This window comes from Tiliqua scincoides, chromosome 7 (assembly GCF_035046505.1).
Source record: "Tiliqua scincoides isolate rTilSci1 chromosome 7, rTilSci1.hap2, whole genome shotgun sequence".
NCBI classification, from domain to species: Eukaryota; Metazoa; Chordata; class Lepidosauria; order Squamata; family Scincidae; genus Tiliqua; species Tiliqua scincoides.
In genome coordinates, this window is record NC_089827.1 from 27,842,941 (window position 1) to 27,862,970 (window position 20,030).

At 43.2% G+C, this 20,030-nt stretch overlaps 1 protein-coding gene across 3 annotated transcripts in view; it reads right to left on the reverse strand.

Annotated features, from left to right (window-relative positions):
- Window positions 1–20,030, reverse strand: part of LAMB1 (laminin subunit beta 1) — a 78,201-nt gene that overhangs the window by 2,962 nt on the left and 55,209 nt on the right. For all 3 annotated transcript variants that reach the window (XM_066633263.1, XM_066633262.1, XM_066633264.1), the window contains 8 exons: window positions 14,508–14,877; window positions 12,011–12,195; window positions 10,093–10,334; window positions 6,785–6,988; window positions 6,249–6,393; window positions 4,069–4,276; window positions 3,706–3,847; window positions 1,661–1,837 (listed from right to left, as the gene is read on the reverse strand). In XM_066633263.1, the coding sequence (XP_066489360.1) occupies window positions 1,661–1,837; window positions 3,706–3,847; window positions 4,069–4,276; window positions 6,249–6,393; window positions 6,785–6,988; window positions 10,093–10,334; window positions 12,011–12,195; window positions 14,508–14,877 (1,673 nt within the window). The remainder of the gene's footprint in view (window positions 1–1,660; window positions 1,838–3,705; window positions 3,848–4,068; window positions 4,277–6,248; window positions 6,394–6,784; window positions 6,989–10,092; window positions 10,335–12,010; window positions 12,196–14,507; window positions 14,878–20,030) is intronic.

Here is a 20,030-nt window from a genome sequence, read left to right on the forward strand (position 1 = left end):
ATGGCTACTAGTCACGAGGGCTGTGTGCATATTGCTCAGCAGCAATATGTCTCTGAGTACCAGTTGCAGGGGTGCAATGGCAGGAGAGAGGCATGCCTCTCTCTCCTGCCTGTGGGCTTCCCAGAAACAGCTGGTGGGCCACTGTGAGAAACAGGATCCTGGACTCGGCTTGATGGGCCTTTGGCCTGATGCAGTACCTAGGTTTGTATATTCAAATTTGCAGGGAAGAGGTTCACAGAATCTTAGGAGTTGGAAGAGACAAGGTCATCTAGTCCACCCCCCTGCCTGCAGCAGGAAATTCTCCTAGAGCAGTGGATCCCAGACTCCTAAGGGGAGTTGGGAACCAGATAGGTGTATGCATGGCCAGAGACGGGGTGGGGGGGGCAGTGATAGCGCTGCAGAGATTGAAGCGCTACCTCTGCCAAGGGGCTTTTTTACTTACCTGGGGAGCAGAGCTGGCCTCCTGCAGCTAACAGGATAACATACAGCCTTGTGACAGTTTTCCTGCATGTCATAAGCATTTGAATATAAATTAACATGTTGAAATCAAATCTGATGTTCTTTTACCTTTTATTTGGTGTGTGGAAGGTGTGCAGAAGAGGGGGTAGTCTTATACGGCGAGTATATAACAAACTATATTTTGAGTGGAAATGTTGGGGGGTCGTCTTATACGCCGGCAAATACGGTAGGTATGTTGATCAATGATCATGTCATCCTCTCTAACCACTGTCAAAACATGTGGAACCTCCTCAGAGGAAGAAGAGCACAGAATTATGCCTGAATGTCTTCAACTGAACTACAGCTGGGTGTCGTTCTCACACACACTCCTGAAAGGGTCACCACCACTGCCAAACCACCTAGACTAAGATTTAATATATTTTTTTTAAACTTACTCCACCTTTCCTCTCTAGATGGAAGGTTTAAAACTTCCGAAGTGGGAAAAACAAACCAGTTAAACCAAATGATAAAACAGGAGTGTAGCAGAACAACTAAGGGTCCAATCCTAACCAACTTTTAAGCGCCCATGCGCCCCTGAGGTAAGGGAACAGATGTTCCCTTGCCTTGAGGAGTCCTCTGTAACTTCCCCACCACCTTAGAATGCAATGTGCACCCTGCTGGTATGGCTGCATCAGTGATGGAAAGTTGGATAGATTGGCCCCAGAGGAAGAACAATGCAATCAAAGAATGATACACAGAGCCAACCATAACAGAGCTGAGCCAACTAAAAATGTGTCAGAGTTGCTCTCTTCCCATGAACCCTTGTCATTCAAGACTTGCATACAGGACTTCCACAGCTCACTCCTAGGTCTTGCCTACATAAAACACTGGATATTATCAAGATGTGAAACAATTCCATTTCATGGGTGGTTCAAAACAAAGAAACTCCACATTCTCTGCCTGAACATTTAGGCCTGCAGAATACTGAGAGGTGCAACTGCCTGCTCAAAGTATTCCAACTGCCAAACACTCTTTTCACCACATTGTTTGTGTGTTAGATTTCTAACATGTGGATCAATGATCCAACTTCCCTGATGGTAAAATAAACTGGTCTTTGTCGTGCTATGTTTATGAAGCCTGCCATGCTTCATAAGGGGAAAACCTTACAGCCCAAGCTGGTATTAAAGACAATGCCTTCGTTTCCAAAAAATCAAAGTCTTACTTTTTGAACATCATCAGTAGTTCGATTAGCAGCAGCAATAGTTTCTTCTGTTGTTCTAATGTCTTCTGTGTTTGTAGCAGCCTTTTGTCTAAGTGCTTCTACATTTTTTTCGAGCTCAGAAATACGCAAAGTAGCATTGTTCAAAGTTTCTTCTGATGTTGCAGTTTCAGATTCAATCTAACAGGTAATAAATAAGAGCAGTCAATTTCTTCCAAGGCACTGGCACATTATGTTCTACTTGCTCAGTTCCCAAACTGATCTCTAGGGCATAATTTCTTCTTGTGCAAACTTATGTTTCTCTTTCAAACATGTTTGTTGAGTTTTGTTTTTTTAATTGGATACCACGTGAAAAGCAAGATAATGCAAATGCACACACAATAATATAGTTCACTAATACTGATATACAGAAAGACTAAATTGCTAAATTGGATGTGTCTGTTTCTCTACATGTGTCTCCAAAATGGAAAAGATCAGGAAATAAAAATTAAGGAATTAATTTATTTCACGCATTTCTAGTTTCTGTCTGAAACTTTTAAACATTAACATAATCTCACTTGAAGGATGGATAGGACTCTCATTTACTTATTTAAACTATTTTACCTATGGCGAAAAAGGGCTAAAAAAATACACCTTTCATCTAACCTTCACTATCACTTGTATGAGGTGAGAATCTTTTCCCTTTCCTTAAACAAAAATTTAGATTTTGACATTGTAAACCTGACAGATGCTTCTCTGGCCCAGTGAGAGGGAGGTTGTACTGGCCCTATTGCACAGCTGATGATTGGGTACACAAGTCTGTTATTTTTGCCAGTGCCACTGACAGTAACAGGCTGTCATTGGAAGGAAAAGTCCTCTACCCCATAACAACTGTGGTCTTCTGTACTACCCTTTTGTGGCACATGCCAGGTAATAGCAATTCGGCATCTTAAGCAAAATACGCCTCCCTTCCTGTTACATTTTAATCATGCAGAGATATATGAAGTGCCTCTCTGTTCACAGTAAAGTATCTTAATGTGGAATGCAATCAATCAAGTAATAATTTGTTGCTTAGGGCTGGGGTGTCAAACATAAGGCCCAGGGGCCAGATGCGGCCCACATAAGCTTTTTATCTGACCTTCACGCTCTCAGCTCCTGAGCAGTGCTAAGGTGTTACTGCTGAAAGTGCAGCCCACATGAAAATTAGGCTCTCTACAACTTGAAATATGATCAAGATTTGCATATTTTCTGTCATTTGCAGCTAATGAGTTCCTAAGTGAGAAAAAGCACTTATTTTTGGTTATGACCTTTTTAATGACATCACTTCCAGCCCTCAGCAGCTGTCACGAATGATATTTGGTCCACTGTATGAAACGAGTTTGACACCCCTGGCTTAGGGGTAAGGTCGCCTGCTTAATTATCAGACCATTATACATGAAATCAGTGCACATGTGTTTGTCTCACAGTGCATGTGCCATGCGATCTGAAGAAATATGAAAGCAGGAAGAGGCATACGTGAGCTATAGAACTGGTTAATTTAATGTTTTATTTTTACTTTTGGTGATTTTACTGACTATTGGTTTTAATTATGTAAGCCACCTTGAAGGCCTCTTTGGGGGGGTCATAAAGTGGGATTAAGAAAAAAAGCTGGTTGGTTAAATAAAATTAAATACAGGTGTGTGCCATTTTGCAACCTTCCAGCTTACACCAGGATCTTACAACTGACAACTGTGTGTGGTCATGTGGTCGTCGGGGGCACACACCTCCAACCCTCCAAAAGCAAGGGGAGCTCCCCTCCCCTCCAGAGGGCTGTCTGAGCCTCCCAGAGGCAGTGCACATCCTTGTGCTGCCTCTGCAAGGCTCAGACTGAGGAAAATTGTGTCTCTCGAGCAATTTCAAGTTTCCTCCATGAAACCGGAAGTCGCATGAGAGATGTGATTTCTCTCAGTCTGAGCTCTGTTGTTAAGCAGCGCACGACTGTATTGCACAAAGATGCCTCATGAGCATCTATAGTCGCAACTCCCTGTGCATGAACAACTGCTTCTAAGAGTTAGGCAGTCAGAACTTACAGATGTAAGCAGGTCTTGAGTTCCTTGAATATCTTCATCTGCTAGTTTTATGGCCTTCTCTGCAGCATTTTGGGCTTTTTCAGCTTCTTCTAGAGCTTCTTTCACCATGTCTGCAGTGACTTTAACATCTGTTGCACTTTTACTGGGAGATGGAAATTAATTAAAAGTACAATGTTAGACGCTGTCTTAAAAACAAGAAATTTTTTTTTCCATTTCAGTGAGCATGCAATGAGCTTAACTTGCTCCTTATGTCTAAGCCTTGGCCAGGCTGAAGTATTTAGTGAGCATGTCAGACACTGAGAGGACTCAGGATTTCTGTGTTATAAAAGACAGTCTACTACAGAAGAAGCCATGATATGCCACCTTGCTTTTTTAGCTTCATCTAACAGCATCTTTGCTCTTGCAATATCTCCAGCACTCTGCTTCAAGACTGTATCAACATCAGAAAGACTGTCCACCCGGTCACGGATACTGTCCGCTAGTGTCTGCAACTGTTCAGGTGTGCTGGGCATCTCCATGTTGAGTACTTCATTAGCAACTGCCTCGATGCTCTCCAGGTCAGCACTGTCTTCTGTTAAAATGGAAAACAGAAAAAAAATGAGTGGGAGGGTTGAAGATTGAAATTTCCACTGAATGATAAACAGAGAGGCCCCATATCTAAAGATCCTATACCCGTGGTTTTGCTTATTCGCAAATATAAGACACCTCTCCCCTAGGTACCCTGGTTTCCGGAGACTCTTCTGAGCCCTGCAGAACCTGTGTCCTATGAGAACTTACCCACTGAGGCTCTCAGAGTGCCTTTTAAAGACATAAAAAGTCACTACTGGTTTTGCAAAAAAATCACATTTTTTCCATTGTAACAGTCATGCAGAGGCCACAGGTGGACACAGGTAACCCTGAAGAACCTCTGGAGGGGTGAAAAGCACAGCTCCCCTTGCCTCTGAAGGGTCCAGGGCAGGAAGGAGGGTCCTGCATATCCATGGTTCCAGGTGTCCGCAGGGGCTTCCAAAATGGAACCCCTTTGGATACTGGGGCATGCCTGTATTTCCACAGAAGTGACAAATGGCAGCAGGATGCAATAGTGAAGAAATGGAAGCCACTTGGCAGTCTCAAGTGGTGAACTTTGACAAAGTTTCATAGACTTTGCAGGGATGGTGCTTTTAGAAGGGAAGTTTACCATAGGACACAGGTTATAAGTCACAGCAAAGGTCACAGCAGTGGTACCACATGAAAAATGTGAAAATCAAGCCCCAGGGATCAGTGAATACTGATAATCACTCAAGTCTGCATACCAACAATATCCCAGTTCCTTCAATCTCACATTAAACTTCAGTCTGCTTAAACAACTAATATATAAACCAGAAGTTAATGCAGGTTATGGGGGTTGTGCTGTATTTAAAATTTTAATTGGCAAAGATGCCAAGGGATATGGCAGGAGCAAAAGCACAGCCCTGAAGCACTACTAAGCATCCTGTTTCTACACACAGAAACACTGGGCCACTGGTTTCTATCAAGTGAACAGTCACTGTTTATGGATATGGATGATGCTTCACAATTGTATTAAAGGAGACTGTGCAAATGAATTCAGGGTGGTGAGAGGAGTTAAACAGTATATACCAGTGGTTCTCAAACTCTCCCAGAGAGTTTGAGAGCCACTACATTCTTGCGTGGGTGGGAGGGGGGAGGCAGCAGGGGCGGGGGAAGCCCCCTCAGGGGGTTGCAAGGGCTTGGGCACACCTGCAGGGTGCAGGGAGCCCGGCACAACCTGCAGCAGGGCTCCCCGCAGCAGTGAAAGTGGATGCGGAGCGATCATGAGGGATTATCTGATCACAATTTTTAACTGGGAATGAGCCTGTCTTCAGAGGTTGTAATCATTATTTCTATTACAATTCAAAAATAATTGACCTGGTGGTGGCAGATCAAGTTGCCCTGATACTGTAGAGGGGTGGGGCAGGCACAAGGCTCTTGGCTAGCTGCTTAGATCTTAAAAGGGGCAGAAAAGCAAGGAAACCTAGAGAAAGAGAGGCCCTGGGAAAGGAGCAGGCAGGGACAGCCATCCCAGCAAGGCCGGGGAAGGAGAGCTGGACTAAGAAGTGCTCCAAAGGAATGAGCATGAAATCTGATGCTTTATGAGTTTGCAACTTCTTCTGTATAGGGGACAACACTGGGTCCATCGACTGTAAGAATGCATGCACGAGCGTCCTGATTAGGCCACAGAACTAGGAGAAAAGAGATGGCACAGTGCAGAGAGATGCATGCCCAGACAGAGAATGGTGCTCAAAGGAAGCTTCTGCCCTTTGTCTGCTTACACTGTTAGCCTTACAGAGATCATTACAAACTTGAACCTTTTTTTAGGGCCACCACAGGCCGAATGGATATATCTTTTTGGGACTACAGGGCAGATGATTTCAGGTGGTGGGCTGAATCTGGCCCATAAGTTGCCTACCCGTTTTATAGCTTTGAAAATGATGGTTCAAGAAGAGAAAACCATTATTCAGAACAGATCCACATTTGTAGCCAAACCATATTACGCTAATTCTTACTCATGAGAAATTCCCTGATCTGCTTAATAAGATTCCTCAGATCCTTATTACTCCTGTCCACTTGCTCCTTCGTGGCATTGGCTTTTAACAGAACCTCCTGAGCATTTTGTTTTGCTTCATCAGCTCTCTGCTTTGCTTCTGCAACCTAAGCAAAATAAGTGGACCATTATTTACCATTGCCAAACAAAGTTAATTTAAATATCATTTAGCCACCCCTCCCCTCGAAAGGAATACTGACAAATTTTTTGATATCAAAGCTGCCAAGTTGTTAAATGATGGAGACGTCCACAACACCAATCTTTTAAGTAGCCCATGGGGCTGTGCAGAGCAGAGAAATGGAGATCTCCACTGAATCCAGCTCTTTTAATGAGGGCGCTCAGTAGGATAGCATGACTGGAAAGAAACAATTATTTGGGCAAAGTGCTTGGTTTGCTATTGTCTAGACTTGCACAATCTACAGATTAACTTGCTTTCATCCTAATCTTGGCATTTGAGCTGCTTCTTTAAATATATATATATATATATATATATATTACCATTTTTGACAGCTGTTCAACTTCTGCCAGAGCACTAAGGATGTCTCTGTCAAAATCCATTGCTTTTTGCCAGGCATTGTGGGCCACAGTAACTAATCCATCACAACCTGGCCCCCCACATTTCTTCTTCCCATCTTCTGTGCGGCAGCCCAGGCCACCGCATTCCGAATTAGCACAGGAAGCCCCGAGGGGAGTTCCACATGTCTGCAGCAGACAGGATTAGACAAAGGAAAGGGTTCGAGTTATCAGTCATTCAAAAGAAGATCAAGAACCAGCTCCTGAAAGCATTATCATCAGTACAAAGGAGTTTAGGTATGAACTGAGGCTCCCCACTAATTGCACCTTGACTTTCTAGATATAGTGCTGAAACACTTCAAAGCTTACTGGAAAATATTTCCTGTCCTCCACTCCCCATCACTGTTTCATGCTAGTAACAAAAGGCATGTCTCTCTGTGGTAGAGTAGAATTCCTTTCCCAAGGACACAGTGGTCCGAAAACAGAGACATATTTGCAACACACAGCTTCAGAGTCTGTTTGCTGTATAGCTTTCACACAATCCAGGTTGCACTCACTTGTCTCCCATTATGATCGCTGCAAAGCCAGGGCAGGGCGAGGAACACAAATGTGGCATACTGCCTTAGGGAGTCAGGGAGCAACTGACTTGTGTTCAGTTTGGGTCTAAGTTATGGAGCACAATTAACTCTATTGTGGGGCACTTCATTAACCCCCTCAGGTGACAGTGTTAGTTTTGCAAACAGACAATGGGGGAGGAGGGAAGCATGCTTGCATAGTTATTTCCCCCAGTACCTATTACATTTAGGTAGAACTTGGTATTTTCAAGGGAAAAATGCCTAAAGAAGAAGAGATTGGAATGAAGTTTTTCATCTCGGAAATGAATCCCTGGGTCAGACTTTGCCTTAGGGAGATGATACAGATGCTGGTCAATTGTGACTGACAACAAAATGTTTAAAAAAAACAACAGGTGAGATTTCCTTCAGGCAAGACATGGGAGAACGAACAACAGTGACATTGAAAAGTGAGCATGTCACTCCCCCTCCCTTCCCCACTCTGACTTTCTCAAGCAGAGCAGAGAGTCTGGAGACTGGTATGTAGTCATTATAAGATAACCTTATTGACTCCTCAATAACAACAGACTTCTGCTGGAATGTCTGGAGCTAAAGGACATTCTGGTCACAAATATGGCTGAGACCACAGAAAAGAGATCTTTTCTATTTCAATAACAATGATTTTTTGAAAGTATCTGCTTTCTGCCAGGCATAAACAAATGATTCAAGGCAATATAATTCCCAGTTTTTGCTCCATGAAATAGCCTACACATGATTCATCCTTACTGTGAAAGGACACTGTATTCTCTATCATCTTCGGTCTAGCTGTCAGAGGCAGGCTCAGGGTCCAACCTTATCCAACTTTCCAGCACAGATTCAGTCACAATGCAGCTCTAAGGTAAGGGAACAAACATTTCCTTACCTTGTTGTGGACTCTGTGACTGCCCCCACACTGCAGGATGCAGTTCACATGGCTGCACTGGCAATGGAAAGTTAGATAGGATTGAGTCCTCAGTTTTTAGCTGCTAATAGAATTAGGGATCTGCTTGGAGAAAGGAGAGAAAAGAGCTTCTCAAAGCAACCAGAAGCCAAGCAGCTTCCTCATATAATTGGCAAGTAGTACTACTTCCTAGGAGCAAAAATTGGGGACTTTCCTAAATTCAACATGAGTCTAGCAAAATATAGATACATTTAAAAAAACTGTAATGGAATATTTTCAAGTAACGACAGGATTTTTTAATAAGCAAACTAAAATACAGGTCATGCCTTGTTATCCACTGATTTGGTATCCACTGATTTGACTCACCACTGATACTGAGGTCTGCTTTTAAATGCCTTGTAACAAGGAAAAAAAGCATCAAAAACTAATTTCCTACCTTTGTGCTGTTAAATATAATTTTATTCCATAGATTTCATTATTCACCCCATCTAGTGGCTGAATGCAATATAGTGTCTACACCAATGCATTCTGGGGTGACAATAGAGGAGCAAGAAACCTAGGTCTTTAAAGCTGTTTTTCCACTGATTAAGTGTCCACTGATTTTTTTTATCCACTGAGAGTTCCAGAACAGAAATTCCTAGCCCTTAGGGCTGCCAAGATTGTTCATAAAGCTCAAAAGCCCCAGGGGTAGCTGAATAACCAGGTTCAGGATGAGTGGGATTTCCATGCCTAATATAGCTTCCTGTCCCACCTCATAATTTGCAGAAGCAATATAAAATAGGCAAAAGGAGTAAATAGATGCTTCATTTGTACAATCTGTAGAGGTTGCAGAATTTTGCACAGAATTTGGCAGAATTCTTAAAAATGTTTTCCCCAGTACACCCAGTCCTGCCTGTTATTCTGCTGGTGCATGAAAAAGATTACAGAATTGGATAAGTACAAGGAGAAACATTTTGGCCATATTACAGCTTTGAGTTATGTATACTAAAGACCAGTTGATTTAAATGCATATAGCTGTGCATAAGCTAGTGGCCACTAGGTGCTGCTGTTTGCAGAATGGTGTCTCCAATTGAACTGAACCACTTGGTATTTCTAAGCAGGGTTTTCTATAAAGGTGTTACATCTTTCCTGTCTTATGTGTTGGCTCTTATATTCCGTTACTATCTGCCCAGCACAGCTGTCTCACTAACAGCCCTGTTGTGCTGGGGCTGCCGCAGCATCCTGTACACAACAGGGCAGCCACCGGCAGCTCCTTGGGGATAGGGACTTTCATCCCCTTCCCCCGGGTAAGGGAAGCAGCCCCGCAATGGGGTTACTCTATTCTGTGGTAGCCTTTGGGCTGGCACAGAATCGAAAACCTCTGTGTTGGGCCCGCAGCCTGACATGAAGGCTCTGGATGCGGCAGAGTGGAGCTCCATCAGTACCGCTTCCCCCCCACTCCCTCCCTTGGCATGCCTCCTCTGTGCGTCCCCCGCCCCAGAACACCTCCTCACCCCCACCTATGTCTCCCCTGCCCTGCAGTCCACATGACTGCCAAGTGGTGAAGCTCTGGTGATCCACCGGCGCCAGCTCAGTGTCGGCTGGCATTGAGCCACCTCCGACACTGGGCTTGGCATTGAGGGCCGCAAACGTGCTTTACAGCACATTTGTGACACTCACTGCCTGCAGAGCACGAGCAGTACAAGCTCAGGACTGGGCTCCAACTCATTTACAAGCAGTCATATCGACTTCACTTCTGTCTATTGCCATTCCTGCACTTTTTCTGTAGCTACTACCCCTATGCTGAAGCCTCTGCCATGTACCTTCTCAGCCACTTCTGCAAGATCCAGGCTTTGCAGTTTACCCGCAAGTTCATCCAGGAGGCGGGACTGCTCCTCTTGCTTAGCCTTGAACTTGGCCTCTGTCTCATTGATCAAGCTGTCCACTTCCAGGCGCATCTCAGCTGACTGTTCTAGTACACTGCCAGGAAGCAAGCTGGAGGCATTGGCTCTTTTTTCTGCATCCAGAGACACTTGGAAATATTTGGTGATGCTGTCCAGGGCTCCTGCAGAAATTAAGTATGACAATGATTAAGCATTTGTACCCATCTCATTTTGCGATGAATACTGCAAACAATACCTATATAAGGAGTTGCAAAAGCTGTCAAAAGTTACAATTGTATTATAATTATGTTTCACAAGTTGCAGGTTATACACCTTACCCCACCATTTTAGTATCCTCTGGCAGACACTTTTTCTGCTAGTGCTGACAAGCCCTATAAACATACCTAGGGTTAAGCAGGCTTAAGCCCATTGGGTCATAGCAAAATGATTTTTATAGAGAGGTTCCTAGTTTGATCCCAGGCACCTCCAATTTAAAAGGATCAAGGGTAGAGGGCTGCAAAAGATCCTTGTCTGAGACCTCAGAGAATCCTTGCCTGGTGTAATAACAGTATTGTACTAGTTTAGATGGATCAATGAATCTGACTATGTAACACAGCTTGAATGGGCTTAATTAATTTTTAGTCATTTGCCCTCACACATGCTTGGGAGCAGCTTGTCTGTATCTGGTGAGGTAGTATGTCAAAGTGGCTGCTGCATACCTTGGTTCCTCTCTCTGTATCAACTAAATAGGGCTGCTTCAGCTTCTTAGGATGGGGAGCAGAGGCACTTATTCATTTCCCCCCTCCTTGTCAAACACAGACATTATTGCTGCTTTTCAGAAACAGATTCTGCATGCGCAGCTGGATTAGGCCTGGTATCTCACTACAGGGTGTAGAAGGTACTCTGCTCTTTTGCCTCTCCAAGTTTTCAACATTACCTGTAGCTAAGGCAGATAACAGCTATTGCAGAGTTAAAATTGTGTGACAGGCATGAGAAACAGGGATCAGCGGTGAACTGAGAAGCAGTACTAGGAAAACAATACATTGGTTACTTGTACTAATACAGTCCCATGGAAGTCAATAGCTAAGCAGCAGCATTCCTGAGCAGTCTCCCTAAGCAGTTTAGACACGATGCAGCCACAGAAGCACTTTAAGTCCCTTTGATTTAAATTGAGAGAACTAAATCAAATATAAATCTGTCCCACTGAAGTTAATGGGATTTACAAATGGTTAACTTTGGAAGGATTCTGTCCCAATTGTTCTCAAAATACACTCCCAACACAATCTTATGCATTAGGTGTTTAGTCCCATTGGGTTCAATAGGGCTTACTCTCTGGTAAGTGTATTTAGGACCGCAGCTAAATTCATCATCATCAAGAATATTTGATGCTACTGCTTTTCAACAAAAAAAATTGAAACAAAGTTTCACAAAGTAGTTTACATAGCAGAATAGATCAGTAAATAGTTCTCTGACCTGGTGGTGTAGCTGGAGGGGGGCGGAGAGCCATACAGCTCCATTTTGCTCCCCCAGCTGGGAATGGCTCCGAAGGGAGGGGCTGCTTGCCCGCCCCGCTGAGCCTCCCCGCCAGACTGAGCACTCCGCCCCCCTCCAGTTATGCCACTGCTCTGACCCTAAAGATTTACAGTATAAAAAAAGATTCAGAAGAGACACCAGCAACAGCCACTTGAAAAGATGCCATGCAGGGACGAAGAAGGACAGTTGCTCTCCCCCTACTAACTATGAAATGACACCACTTCAGTTGGCAGGTTTTTAATTTATTTACACGTTCTCCTTTCTTCCTCTGCTTAAAAACAACACAGAGCAATTTCCACCCCCCCACCCCAAGATGAACACTGACCCCGAATATCAGAGATTTTTATGTACTCCAGCTGGTCTGCAAGTTCCTTCACAACATTGTCTAGGCTCTCTGCATCTGCCTCCAGGGCATTCAGTCGAGTGTCTGTGTTATTGTGTTCTGCCACCACCTTGGATACTTCTTCTTCCACTTTGGCTATTTTTCCTGCAACATCTGCGGTTAGCTTCCTGTGGACCAAACAGAACCAAGTTTACTGTAATAGGACAAAAAATGATTAGCCTTGAAATTAAAAAAAGAAATCCAAATGATAGGTTAATTCCTTCCTTTCCTCCCCAATGATGACAATGCATGTTATTTGGTTACCATAGCTAAAATTCTAGTTTATCTGAAGATTCTACTTTCTAAAAAAAATCATCATAAGCACAAAGGAGCAAAATGCTCAGAAAGCAGCTCCTCTGTACAAGATTTAACTGGATCTGGATTCCTAACTCTGGTGTAATGGGCTTGAACTATGCCAACTCCATAGGTCAGAGTGTCACTATCAAGAATCCAGACACAATTTGTTTCATACCCCACAGAGTTTCTAAATGGGTTTTAAAAAATGATTTAAGAGTGTGGCGCAGGCTAGTTCTGGGAGGGAGGAAAAAAAAAATCTTGCACAATTAATTCTTTTTAGCAGTCTGTAAAATATGCCATAAAGTAGAAATCTGAGAGCTGGCCAGTCAGCAGATTCATTCACAGCTGGCTGCATATGAGGTTCTGCGTACAAGTAACTATAGAGAACAAGGCTCTGTGCCAGTTTTCAATCTTAGCATTCAGCCCTTAAATATGCAAATTATTAGTACAAAGCAGCAGAGGAAGCATATTAATGCATTTTCATAGAATCATCCAGATGAAAGTCTTCTCAGCCCAGCTAGGACATTTTCCCCCAAGCATTTGCCTTTCACCTCTGTGCTTTCTAATAGGACTTAATTGCATGTTATGCTGAATGAACTTGTGGGCAGGGGCTGGAGTAACATTTGTACCCACTGACTTCCCTACACAGGAAGCTACCTTATACGGAGTCAGACCATTGGTCCACGTAGCTCAGCATTACCTAGCGCAGTATTACCTAGCTGACTCAAAATAGCTCTCCATGGTTTCAGATTAGAGTCTTTCCCAGCCTTACCCAGAAATGCTGAGGATTGAACTCAGAACCTTCTGCATGCAAAGTGTGTTCTGTCACTGAACACCCCTTTTCTTCTCTAGTAGAGAAGATGTGAACCAGCAACCTCAAGCAGCACTCTCCTGGCCACACTTCGCCTAACAATCCAGCTGTTTGGCATAACATAATGGAGCTATCTTATGTAGTTTGCATGTGCGTCAATCAGTCTTGATGTGCACTCAAGAACCTTTGAACAGAGAGTCCCCAGTGTGTATGCTTCTTTCACAGATTGTGCCAAGCAAGCATAGTGGCAGGGGTGGGGTCAGCACATGTGATCCTTTTCTATGTAGTTCAACATAAGTCTGAAGACCTGCCCTTTCTGACCTTCAGAGCAAGGCATGGCAAAGCTGAAATTCATTTCTCAGAAAAGAGAAAAGAAAATTCTATCACTGGTGGAATCATTAGCTTCACATGGAGGTGCTAAGTATATAAAGTTCTGTGAGCAATGGACATATATACACAACAATTTGTGTAATTATGGCAGAGACAATAAGGACCTCCATGATCCTGCACAAACAGCATTGGCAGCATTTCCATCACCACACATGGAAATCCTGGGTCATGTCACTGGCACCTCCATGCAAACCCAGCCAAACTGGGAAGTCACCAGGAGCCCTGAAGACCTCTGCAGTGATTATATAGGGACCACCCAGTGGTGTGAACTAGGCTGAAGAGAGAGAAAAGAGAAGAGAAATACCAGTGCCTATCAAACAGCTGGTGCCCCACTAGACAAATGTTAAACAGCAAAACAGGTCACATATTTTGTTTTGCTTATATGGGGACAACTTCTGCTGCTGCTAGAAAAGTATGCAAACTGTTAGGCTACACTGAATAGTTTAAAGGTCTGTGCAGTCTCCCAGCAACAGAAGTTACTACAGCCAAGTTACCTAATTTGTCTCTCATCTGGCAGCACAGTTCCAATTAAGGATACAGAAACAACTGGTTGCATCAACAGACCATATCATTCTTGTCATTTTGCCTTCCTTAGTTTAGAAGCTGGGATAGGAAGGGCTGATCTGCCAGAGGCTAAACATTTCAAACACTTCATTTCTCAACCCGCCTTCCCTCATATAAACAGAAGTGTCTGTCCTATGCCCTGGAGGAATATAAGAAATCAACAATCGTGTCTCCATGTTAATTGCAATGCAACCCCACAGTTTCCTTCCAAGTTTTCCATGATCTCTGAAAGGCAAAAATGGCAACTCATCCCCCCCCCCCACTTTACTTACAATTCTCATTAAAGTCACTGTATGATGTGCTCACAACTTTTGCCTGAGCAATTGCAAGGATGTTATTTGCAAGGACGTTATTTATTTGTAAGGACATTATACTTACTCTGCTTCCTCAAAGAGATTTCCAATGTTCTGAAGAGGCTCAGCAGCTGGATTTTGAGCAATGATATTTTTGATCTCATTCAGTTTTTCCTCTATAGAGTTGAGCGTCTGCTGGTAAGGACCACTGACCCCTGTGATTTTCAGGGCATTTGCTCTTTCTAGGAATCTCTGCGTCCTATTAGCCAGTTCACTAACAATGGCATCCCAGAGAGCAAAACACTGATGACAAGGTGCACAGTCTGGAAAGGTGCCAGAGAAACCTCGAGTGCACTTATCGCAACGGCGTCCCTCAACCCCTTCATTACAGATGCACTGCCCAGTCGTGCGGTTGCACTGTGGGGTCTGGATACCACGGCGATCACAGTCACAAGCTGAAAGAGAGCGAGAAATGCAAACACCACAAAGTGAGGGCGAAAAATGTCAAATCAGAGGACAGCTTTATTGAAAACAAAAAAATGGTAACATCCGATAACAAGGGTAACTGCAACCTCATTTTTTAAAAAAACTGTGAAGCCCCTTTCTAATCTTAGTTTGCCCTCAATCTCCACTGACCCAACACCAACCATCCATTTGGTGAGCAACTATGGAAAGTACACAATAGATGGTGCTTGTGCAAAGCTCCAGTCCAGCTACTTGGACTGCAGAATCTACATTTAAATCCTGACCTAGCCACATCACTTACTCACTGGGTGACTTGGGGCTACTCACCATCTGTCCTACTTCATAAGGGGCTGAGAAAATAACATGATGTATGTGAGATTATACAATCCTGAGTTTTCTGATGGAAAGGTGGGATACAGAAGTAAAAAATAACCTGAATCATGTACACAAGGATATGAGAACTGGCAGACTGGTACAAATGGGGGCTCCCTTTCCTCTTTCTCTCATCAACTCCCATTCTTGACCATACTCCCCATTACTGGTCAGAACTGATCATCGCTGATAAAAAGCACAGTGCCAGTTAAATTATTGTTTGATAAAAATCCCAAGGGAATTTAAATTGTACTCTGAAGAGAGATAAACAGAATTATCATAGCTACCAATAGCTCCAACAGTGATCTAAAGTCATTTCTGAATCTTCTGCCTGCCACCCCACTTTGGTGTTTTGTATTTTGTTTTGTTTTTTTCCCCTGGTTTGCAATCCCAATCCAGCTTTGTTTGGAGCATGAGTAGCATATTGAGCAGAGTGAGTTATGTATGTATATAATTAAAAACAACTAAACATGGAAATTATTGCACAAGCCACCACTCTGCAACTGGTTCTGCCTCCCCAAGACCTCCAATGACTCTGGTAGCTCCTAAGGCTCTGACACACAAGCTCCTGGAAGCCTAAAGTATGGATGCAATCCGCATCCCATTCAGACAACAGCAACTTTCTCTCTGATATGAATGGCATTGGCTTGCATGCAATCTATGGAACAACAATAGAATTTACAGTCACCAGGCACTTTCCATTACTCTTCCCCAATCAGTCATGGAAGACAACAAAAATTAGAAGCTGTAGGTGTTGAAGAAAAGTTTTCTTTTGACAAGCACCAAGTTCCTTCTTTCATGGCTGTATGTACAGTACCATCTGGGCAAAGTGGCACCCAGAATAGATCATTTTGTCAGCCTCCAAAATGACAGGTTTTGGCACCAAACAGATTAAAAGCCTGTAGGGAACAATCACATCTTTCAGGAAGATCTCATAAATGTAACAAGTATAAACTACCCATAAATCCATCAGGAGCCCTGCAAGATATTTATCTAGATTCTCTTTGATAGTTACAGGTTTCTTCCTACAAGCTTTCCCCCAAAATATGACATAATGGGAGAATGGAGAGGGAATACACAGGACGAACAGTACAAGACTTCAAAACTTTTGTATGTGCAGTTATTTAAAATGTATTTGTGTTTCTTAGATTTCTAAAAGGTCATTTGAAGGAATAGTTACCATAAACAAAACCAGCTTTCTTGTAGAGAATTACTTCAATACAGAGAAGAATACAAAAAAGTGCTGCCTCTTGCTCAACTTATGTTGTACAATTTAAACAAAATGGCCTTTTTGTTCTCAGCATTAGACTAACACAAGGGGTTTTCTTTCCATCAAAGCAATTTCAGCATTCCCCCAGTGAACTGCTATGGAACGTAAACCCCCACAGGCAATTCATTCCTCTTTGAAGGTGGGGGGCGTGTGTGTGTGTGTGTGTGTGTGTGTGTGTGTGTGTGTGTGTGTGTGTGTGTGTGTGTGTGTGTGTGTCAAAAGGAGACACTTAACTCTTTCCACCAGTAACTATCACTTCAGGGAAGGAGGCACTCAGGATTATTCAGATTCCTTACACGGGTGTGACAAAAACGGAAGTCACCCATTTGTGATTGCCTTCTCTTGAAGATCCCAAGATTATATCAGATGACACATTCAATCCACTTCAGCATATCAGATTACCCCATTTGTTTTTTCAGTGAGCACACAATCTGATCCCAGGAAAGTTAATGGACATTGCTATTTGTCTCTTCTTCAAAAGGCACCAGATTTTCCCTGACATGTGTACAATTCTGAAGCATCTCTAATAAGATCACAGTAAGCATATTATGGCACAATCCTAACCCACTTTCCAGCACCAACGTAAGGGCAATACAACTTATGGGTAAGGGAACAAACACTGTCATACCTTGAGGAGGCCTCCATGACTACCCCCCAACTGCAGGATGCAGCACATGTCCCACTGGCACACCTATGCCAGTGCTGGAAAGTGGGTTAGGATTGCACCCGGGCAGCCCAATCCTAAATTCCCGTGACATGCAGCTTTGGCGGCGCAGAAAACGGCTGCAGCCAGATCATGTGCGCCATGGGTTACTGTGGGCGGCACCTCAGAAGAAGGGGACTGCCCGGGTAAGGGAAGTAGCCCTGAAATGGGTAAATGCACAGGATCCTCCCTCCCCCACTTCCCTCCCTCCCCCTCCCACCTGCCTCCCTGTCATGCCTCCTCCCTGCCTTCTGCCCTCCTCCCTCGCCTCCACTTACCTCCATGCGACCGCTGAGCGGCGGAGGTCAGGTCCCTGCCCGGCGCTAGCCCAGCGCCGGCCAGCACTGGGCCAGCATGGACACTGGCCTAGCAGTAAGCCTCACAAATGTGCCTTATGGCATGTTTGTGACAGTGTGCGCCAGTGGGAAGGCAGCGTGCCAAGCTCAGAATTGGGCTCTTAATTATTTACTGTATAGGACAAAATCAAGGATAATGAATTGAAAGATTTAACTACTGTGCTATATCTTGGCATGAAATTTCAGAACTAAATTCATTAAAAAAATCAAAATCCCTATAAATGAAGAGAGATGCATTTCTTTAGAGAGAAGCATAAAATATAATAAAAAAATAAAATAGAGAGAAGTATAAAAATAAAGCATTTCTAAAGAGAATGCCTGCTTTCCAGTTTACAACAGAACAACTTGGCCCTTGCCAACAGCATAGCTAGGCAGCCATGGTGGTGTAGCGGTTTGGGAGGTGGACTGCGATCTGGAAGATCCAGGTTCAAATCCCCCTCAGTCATGAAGCTTCTGGGATTTTTTTTTTAAATAGATCAGTAATTGCTTGGGAGAATCTGGAGAGTTGAGTCTGTCCTCCCCTTGCAGCGCAGAACCGCATTATGGAATTGGAACCCAGCCACAGCTAAGCACTGCCTCCACTCTTCTTATGGCATGTTTGCAACACCCCCAGGTCAGCACACATGACTTTTGCTGGCCTAACCCGGGGTTTAGGATTGTGCTGCACACGGCATAGGGGACAGAGCGGGCCATGTGTCCAGGTTGTTCCAGTGGGCTGTAAGTATCACCAACAGGGCAGACGGGAGGATACTGAACTATTTCTACCTTTAGCATCCAATAATGTTAAGAACTGATAACTATAAGAGCACTCAAAAAAAACATTGTGAAGAGAGATTGTGATTTTAACATAAAAGTTGGGATTGAGGTCTGTTGGGGATGCTTTCTGTATAGAATAATCCGTCCTGGATAGGTGCAAACCATAGCTTGTTGGTTTGGATACAACAACAAACTTCCTTGTTATGAATCCAAAAGTAACTGACACTGCATATATGACAGGATGAGAGAAGGAACACACAAGCACAAGACTAATTCCTGACTGTCCAAGCTATTGTTTGGAGGACTGTCAAACTTACATGTGAGGTAACCCTACGGCAACTTGAAAATATATATATCTACTTAAAAGTCCCCCTGCATTCAGAAGTGCTTACTTGCAGGGAATTGTGTATAGCACAATTCTCAAACTTTTTAGAGGCCCTAGAAGCTGTTGCCTTAATTTATAAATGTCAATGCATGTGGCTGTAATGGGGATTGGGCAGCAGTGCTCCCCCTCCCCCAAATAGCAGCTTGTTTATCCCTTGATGCATATAGCCTAATCTGCCCTGTTGGTTTCGCTAACCACCAAAAACTGGGTTACACAACATATTGGTGGGTCCTACACCCACAGTTTTAGAATTGCTGAAGCAGACTGGAACCTTCTATTTTTGAGTAAAAAAGTCTGAGATCACGGGATGCTTTAGATAAGTCTTTTGTAGAGACAAATACGCATCTACATTCATCTTTTTAAAAAAAGTCTTCTAAATTTTGATGATTTCAGTTCTAACATTAGTCACTACTAAAGCTGGGAAATAATGAGTGCAATGTTTTTTAAAACCAGTTCTTCCTGTTTTTAATGCATACATCTGCTCTTATTTAAATTTAAATTAATACCCCAGAATTCTCTGGCAATATATCCGATTCTAATGCAAACCTAAATCACTAGTCTTAAGCTGCAACTCTAAACACACTGTCCTAGAAGTAATTCCCATTGAATGCAAGGGGACTTACTTCTGAGTAGACATGCATACGGTAGTGCTGTTACAAGTCTCTCCAAACTGACTCATTAGGCATGTTCTTCCAGAGAGAAGAGGAAATCTGGGGGATTCAGCAGGATGTGGACTCTGACAACAAAGTTAGTTATTCTTACAGATGAACAATTCTGAGCTTGTCCCAGAATGATGCATCAGACACAACTTTGTTCTGTGAAACTACTAAGCCCTTCTCTGCTTGACGCCAAAAAGAAGAATTCATTTATGCTTAATATGTCTTCATTTGTGTATGCAGTTTCTAGACACAAGAGGCTCTTCCTTCCCTATACACATACCAAAGAAGGGTTGATTGAAAATGTAGAGGATATGATGTGAGAGCAGATTTTGAATTCTTACCTCCCCCACCAAAATTGGCAGTACTTGAATTTTAGGAAACAACTCTTTAATGAATACTCCTTAGAAAATTTGCAAAGGGGAGAAAATTTCACTAACAACTATATGAATCCATAAGAAAGCTTTCCATTTCCCCATAAACTGGTAATGTCCCCTTCTCCTCACCAGTCTTATTCATTTTGTAAAAATATGGAGGAGGAAAGCTGAAGAGGAAATGCTAGCTTGCTAATACTGAACTGTACATGCAGTCCAACTTTTCAGATTATTCTGAAAAATCTGAATGCCTAAATGTCAATTATCCACA